Source organism: Dipodomys ordii, unplaced genomic scaffold, assembly GCF_000151885.1.
Source record: "Dipodomys ordii isolate 6190 unplaced genomic scaffold, Dord_2.0 Scaffold68, whole genome shotgun sequence".
In the NCBI taxonomy this organism is placed as follows: Eukaryota; Metazoa; Chordata; class Mammalia; order Rodentia; family Heteromyidae; genus Dipodomys; species Dipodomys ordii.
The window spans coordinates 5,614,491-5,621,932 of record NW_012267284.1 but is presented as its reverse complement, the minus strand read 5'-3'; the positions used below and the strand labels follow the sequence as shown (position 1 = coordinate 5,621,932).

The 7,442-nt window shown below is 42.5% G+C and overlaps 1 protein-coding gene across 1 annotated transcript in view; it reads left to right on the top strand.

The window, feature by feature from the left end:
• Window positions 1-1,250: 1,250 nt before the first annotated feature.
• Usp42 (ubiquitin specific peptidase 42) overlaps window positions 1,251-7,442 on the top strand; it is a 39,239-nt gene continuing 33,047 nt past the window's right edge. Inside the window, exons 1-2 of the mRNA XM_013023398.1 lie at window positions 1,251-1,500; window positions 4,168-4,368. Of these exons, the coding sequence (XP_012878852.1) occupies window positions 1,263-1,500; window positions 4,168-4,368 (439 nt within the window). The 5' untranslated portion in view covers window positions 1,251-1,262. The remainder of the gene's footprint in view (window positions 1,501-4,167; window positions 4,369-7,442) is intronic.

Sequence of the window (7,442 nt, the reverse complement as noted above, 5' to 3'; positions counted from 1 at the left end):
TTCAGCTCAAGGCTAGCACTCTACCACTTGAGCCACAGCGCCACTTCCAGCTTTTTTCTTTTTGCTTATATGGTGCTGAGGAATCGAACCCAGGGCCTCAAACATGCAAGACAAGTGCTCTACCACTGAGCCAACTTCCCAGCCCCCCATTTTAGACTTTTTTTTTGTCAGTTGTGGGGCCTGAACTCTGGGCCTGGGTGCTGTCCTTCAGCTCTTCAGCTCAAGGCGAGTACTCAACCACTTGAGCTATGGCACCACTTCCGGCTTTTTCTGCATATGTGGTGCGAAGGAATTGAACCCAGGGCCTTATGCATGCAAGGCGAGCACTCTACCACTGAGCCAGCCACCTTTCCAGCCCCTATTTTAGACTTTTAAGCTCAAAATTAAGGCTACATTTCTCTCCCTCTCCTTTTCTCTCTCTCCCCCTCCCCTCTCTCTGTTGGTCATGGGGCTTGAACTCAGGCTAGCACTTTACCAGTTTAAGCCACAACTCCACTTCCAGTTTTCTGGTGGTTAGTTGGAGATGAAGTCTTAAGAGACTTTTCTGTAGGGCTGACTTTGAACTGTGATCCTTAGCTCTCAGACTCCCGAGTAGCTAGGATTACAGGCATGAGCCATCAGCAGCACCTGGCTCAGATTTTTTTTCCCTCTAGTTCCTTAGAACTAGTGAGGAAAAATATGAGTACTTAATAAACATGTAGAATTGGGGATCAGGAGGCCTGACTATAAACTGTAATGTATTTTGTTGCTGGTGGTGGTTGTGGGGCTTGAACTCTGGGCCTGGGCACTGTCCATGTCTTCAGCTCTCTTCAGCTCAAGGCAAATGCTCTACCACTTTGAGCCACATTGCCATTTCCAATTTTTTTTTGGTGTTTAATTGGAGAGTCTCACAGACTTTCCTGCCTAGGTAGGCTTTGAACCAAGAGCCTCTTAGCCTCCTGAGTAGCTAGGATTACAGGTGTGAGCCATTGGCGCCTTGCAACTGAAATGTATTTTTAAGGGACATAGAATAGAAGTTGTAACCAAATACTTTACTGAAAACTTTTAAATTAAAAAATGGTTGACATATTGGACTTATGATTCTAAATGTCTTGAAATAATTGCATAGTGTTAAATAATACTGTTTTTATGTTTTGGGGATTTGTTTGAAAGTAACTTAAAAGAGCTAGAAAAAAGTTCAAAGATCCACTAGGCTAAGTAAATTACTTTTTTTTAACCTTGTGAAGCAAATGTATGCTTTTCCTTTCTTGCAGAGTTGAACAATGACCATAGTTGACAAAGCTGAATCTTCAGGCCCGCCAGCCTATCAGAACCAGCCTGGCAGTTCTGAGGCTGTCTCACCTGGAGACATGGATGCCGGCTCTGCCAGCTGGGGTGCTGTGTCTTCGTTAAATGATGTTCCAAACCACACACTTTCTTTAGGACCAGTACCTGGTGCTGTAGTTTATTCGAGTTCATCTGTACCTGACAAATCAAAGCCATCACCACAGAAGGATCAAGGTACTACATGGGAAAGGAATGACTGCCAGACTTGGGTACCAGAATTTAATCCTACTTATTCAAGAGGCTGAGATTGAGGATGGCAATTCAAAGCAATAAACCACCAAAAGCCAGAAGTGGGCGTGTGGCTCAAGTGGTAGAGCACTAGCCTTGAGCAAAAAAGCTAAGGGACAGTGCCCAGGCCTTAAGTTCAAGTCCCAGGACCTGCACAGACAAAGAAATTCAAATAAAATTTTTGAAAATTCCTACCAGAAACCACTCTTTAAATGTTTTTAGGAAGTTGGTCATTTCAAAGAGGGACTTATTTTGCAAGAGATATTGCTTCCTGGGAGGAGAGAACTACTTAATAGTCTCATTTTCTGCTAATGAATATTCATTCATTACTAGTATGTATCACAACAAGGCATATTATTCTTAGATACTAGCATGAGTAATTTCTGTTACCTACTCAGTTATATTTGAAGGAGAAACTTTATCTTAGAGATAAATAGACCTTGTTCAATTAACCAGTAGTTGTTACAGTTCCTTAAACAACTATCTATCTTAAAATTTTAAGATTTTTTTTTTTTAGGTCGGTTGTGGGCCCTGAACTTTGGGCCTGGGTGCCATCCCTCAGCTCTTCAGCTCAAGGCTAGCGCTCTACCACTTGAGCCACAGTGCTACTTCCTGCTTTTTCTGCTTATATGGTGCTGAGGAATCAAACCCAGGGCCTCATGCATGCAAGGCAAGCACTCTACCACTGAGCCACCTCCCCAGCCCCTTAAGATTTTTTTTATAGTGCTTATCTTTAGACAGATAGATTCTACCTCACTTTTTTTAAGTGTAAAAATTAAAAAAAAAATTGGCTGTGCTGAGATTTGAACTCAGAGCCTCATGGTAGACACTTTACCACTTGAACTGTCCTACTCCCTCCTTTTTTTTCCCCATTAAAATGTTCTGTCACTCCTGTAATTCTAGCCACTCAGGAGGTTGAGATGCAGTTCAAATCAGAACAAGCAAGAAAGTCCATTCTCATCTCCAACTAACCATGAAAAAGCCAGAAGAGGTACTTTGGTTCAAGTAGTAAAGGGCTAACCTTGAGCTCAGGGATAGTGTCCAGGCCCTGAGTTCAAGCTTTAGGAACAGCTCAAAAAAAAATCATCTAAAGTAATAAGACTCTGAAAGAGGGCAGATAATATAAATGCTGCATTTGCTAAAATAAGGTAAATGTGGTTGTATTTGTTAAAATTTATACAGGTAAACAAGACCTTGCTACTTATAAGACTTTTGGATTTGATTACTTGAAGATATTTAAAATGTAAAGGGGCTGTTGTTAGGCTTAGAATAGTTTGACCCCTAGGCTATTTTGAGTTCTTAGTTTGGTTATGAGCTACAAGAATGAGTGCTTCAGTTTGTTAGAAAAAAGTTTGAGTCACCTAATGCAGTTCACTTAGGAGAGTGTTACCCATAGAAGTTTAAGGTCCTTTGACTTTCTCATCAGGGAGACAGGACATTTTTCTCCTGTCATATTGCAGAACTCTTTACTCTCCCTGAGGACTCCCTGCATCCCTGTTTTGTATTTTTTTTTTCTCTACAGACTCATTGCTCTTTTTCTACCTTTGTCCCTCATTTCCCATTGAGGTGAAACCTGCTTTTGCTTCACTAATTCCTATAAGTAATCACTGACCTGTCTTTTAATTATATAAATGTAATTATAAGGAAATATTATGTGGCCACCAGGCAACTTTGACATTTATTAACTCATGCTCAAATGTATGTGAGCGCAGACACACACATAAGTGCATGTACACATACACACCCATTTAGTTTTTTTATTTTCCTTGGTACTGGGGTTTGAATTCAGCCTCTCACTTGGTAGACAGGTGCACTGCCATTTGAACCACACTGTACCTGGTCTTCCCCAATATTTTAATGCAATTCCAGTATTTCGTATCTTATCTACTTTTAATATTTTAGTATGAATCTAGAGAATTCTTTTCTAAAAATTAAAGTATCTTTATATTAAAAATCCAGTGAAGCCTGGGCTGTGAAGTCTGTAAGACTCTTAATATCCAATTATTCACAGAAAAAGCCATAAATGGAGCTGTGGCTTAAGTGGTAGAACATTAGCCTTGAATGGAAAAGCTCAGAGATAGCGCCCAGGCCCTGAGTTTAAGCCTCATGACTGACAAAAAAAAAAATGAAGTGGTGCTGTGGCTTAAGTTGTAGAACACTAGCCTTGAGCTGAAGAGCTGAGGGACAGCGCCCAGGCCCAGAGTTCAAGCTCTATAATGGACCGCCCCCCCAAATGAAAAAGAAACAAACATCCAGTCAACATTCAAATTTCCCTGTTTGCTCTGCTTTTTTTTTTTTTTAATAGTTGGTTGGTTGTTGAAAGCAGCATCTAATTAAGCTATATTTTGTATCTGCTGGCTATCTTTCAAGATTACTTTAAATTGTAGCCTTCCCCTTTTTCATCAATTTATTGAGGAAACCAAAGTATTATACAGTTTCTCACATTTTAAATTTTATCTTTCAAGACATCCCTTTCTCCCTGTATTTGTAACAAGCTGGTAATGAGATTTAGAATCTTGGTCAGATTCAGCTTTGATGAATAGCTTTGATATTTATTTCACTTCAGGTGCTTGCAAATCTTTTGTTTTTAAATCTTTGCTCTTTATTTTTTAGTCCTAGGTGATGGCATTGCTCCTCCACAGAAAGTTCTGTTCCCATCTGAGAAGATTTGTCTTAAGTGGCAACAAACTCATAGGGTTGGCGCTGGGCTCCAGAATTTGGGTAACACTTGTTTTGCCAATGCAGCATTGCAGTGTTTAACCTACACGCCACCCCTCGCCAATTACATGTTATCACACGAGCACTCCAAGACATGTAAGTGTTCCATGCTTGTTCCATGTTTGTAGTATCGTGTTTTTATTTGTTTTTCAAGATCACTAAGAAGTTTTTTTTTTTTTTTAAAGAAACTGAGGAGTACTCTTAGGATTTATTTTCAAGTTGCATAAGAAACACTTTGCACTAACACCTAATGCCTATTCACCTAATGCCTATTTTATCATCATTTGGCACTTCAGAGCCCCCTCCCTGCTAGTGTGAAAGACATTAGTAAATGCTCCATAATGTCTAGTGTGAACAGCTTGGGACCAGTAGAGTTAAAAACTACTATCTCTTCATTTATCTTGTGTTGGAAGTCTGGATTTATTTTCAGACCAAGAGGATAGTCATCTCTTATCACTGCTCCCATTCTCCTGCAATTCACATACTCTGTTTTAAACCCACTGAGTAGAAAGTCTTTTTTTTTTTTTGGGTCCAGTCATGGGGCCTGAACTCTGGGCCTGGGCGCTGTCCCTCAGCTCTTCAGCTCAAGGCGAGCACTCTACCACTTGAGCTACAGTGCCACTTCCGGTTTTCTGGTGGTTTATTGGAGATAGGAGTCTCACAGTCTCTCCTGCCTGGGCTGGCTTTGAACCGTGATCCTCAGATCTCAGCCTCCTGAGTAGCTAGGATTACAGGCGTGAGCCACCAGCGCCCGGCTCACTTTTGGCTTTTTTGGGTGCTTAATTGGAGATGATGTGGCATGAGCTACAGGCATCAGGCTTATATACTATATTGCTTTACTCTGCATAATTATTTCAACATTGTGTTTGTCACATGTATCAGGGCTTCATTTTATTGCTGAGTAGTATTCTGTTGTCTGAATTATATACAACAGTTTGTTTTCCATTAACCATTGATAACATTTGTATGATTTCCCTGTTGGGGTCACCATAAATTAAACTGCCACAAACATTTGCAAACACGTTTTGGTCAGCACCTATTTTCATTTCTCTAGGGTACATAATTAGATTTCCCAAGGTGATGGTAAGGAGTTCCACTTATACCCTGTAGTGAATGCAAGTTCTGTTTGTTCTATATATGTTCTAATACATGGTGTGGACAGTCTTTTTAATTTTAGCCATTTTAATGGATATGTAGCAAAGTAGTATCTTATTTTGGTTTGAATTTATGTTGAATATCTTTCTTTTCTTTTTCTTTTTTTGTCAGTTGTGGGGCCCGAACTCTGGGCCTGGGGCTGTCCCCCAGCTCTTCAGGTGTAGACCAGTACTCTACCACCTGAGCCTCAGCCCCACTTCTGGCTTTTTCTGCTTATATGGTACTGAGGAATTGAACCCAGGGCCTCATGCATTCAAGGCAAGCACTCTACCACTGAGCCAGCTTCACAGCCCCAGGACTGTACATTTAAGACTAGCTGGGCGGGCTAGGAAGGTGGCTCAGTGGTAGAGAGCTTGCCTTGCATGCATGAGGCCTTGGGTTCGATTCCTCAGCACCACATAAGCAGAAAAAAAAAGCTGGAAGTGGCACTGTAGCTCAAGTGGTAGAGTGCTAGCCTTGAGCTGAAGAGCTGAGGGACAGCACCCAAGCCCAGAGTTCAGGCCCACGACCGGACCACCCCCCAAAAAAAAAAAAAAGTACAGTTCTCCTGTTTTAGATTCTGATGTGGTAGGATTATAAGTGTGTGCCACTAGGTACACCTAGCTCTCTGTCTTTTGAAGAATTCATTTTATTTTGAGAGCTGGTTATGTTTTCCTTTTATCAATTGTATATAATTGCTTTTTTTTTTGTTCGGCCGTGGGGCTTGAACTCTGGGCCTGGGCGCTGTCCCTCAGCTCTTCAGCTCAAGGCGAGCACTCTACCACTTGAGCTACAGCGCCACTTCTGGTTTTCTGGTGGTTTATTGGAGATAGGAGTCTCACGGTCTCTCCTGCCTGGGCTGGCTTTGAACCGTGATCCTCAGATCTCAGCCTCCAGAGTAGCTAGGATTACAGGCGTGAGCCACCAGCGCCCGGCGTATGTAATTCTTATATTAAGAAATCTTTGGGCTGGGAAGGTGGCTCAGTGGTAGAGTGCTTGCCTCGCATGCATGAGTTCTTGTGTTCGATTCCTCAGCACTACATACACAGAAAAAACCAGAAGTGTACACTATGGCTCAAGTGGTAGAGTGCTCGCTTGAGCTGACGAGCTCAGGGACAGTGCCCAGGCCCAGAGTTCAAGCTCCATAACTGACCCCCAAAACAAAACAAAACGAAACAGCCAGGCACCAGTGGCTCATGTCTGTACTCTTAGCTACTCAGGAGGCTGAGATCTGAGATCTCTGTTCAAAGCCAGCCCAGGCAGGAAAGTCCACTAGAAAACCAGAAGTGGCTCTGTGGCTCAAGTGGTAGAGGGCTTGCCTTGAGCTGAAGAGCACAGGGACAGCACCCAAGCCCAGAGTTCAAGCCTTACAACCAACAAAAAAAGCAAAGCAAAGAAAAGAAATCTTTATTAGCCAGGATCTGGTGGCTCATGCCTTAATCCTGGCTACTCAGGAGACTGAGATTTGAGGATCATGGTTTGAAGCCAGCCCAAGCAGGAAAGTCTGTGAGATTCTTATCTCCAGTTAATCGAAGAAAAAGCCAGAAGAGGCACTGTGGCTCAAGTGGTAGACTGCTAGCCTTGAGCAAAAGGAGCTCAGGGACAGCCACCAAGCCCAGTGTTCAAGCCCCAAGTCTGGCAATGATAATAATAATAATCATAATAAGATGAAGAAATCTTTTTTTTTTTTTTGGTCCCATTGTGGGGCCTGAACTCTGGGCCTGAGCACTGTCCCTCAGCTCTTCAGCTCAAGGCTAGTGCCCTACCACTTGAGACACAACGCCACTTCCGTTATGTGGTGCTGAGAATCGAACCCAGGGCCTCAGGCATGCAAGGCAAGCTCTCTACCACTGAGCCACCTTCCCAGCCCCGAAGAAATCTTTACTTAATCAGAAGTCACCTGAGATTTTTTCCCCAATATTTTCTTTTTTTTTTTTTTTTTGTCGGTCGTGGGCCTTGAACTCTGGGCTTGGGCGCTGTCCCTCAGCTCTTCAGCTCAAGGCGAGTGCTCTACCACTTGAGCTACAGCGCCACTT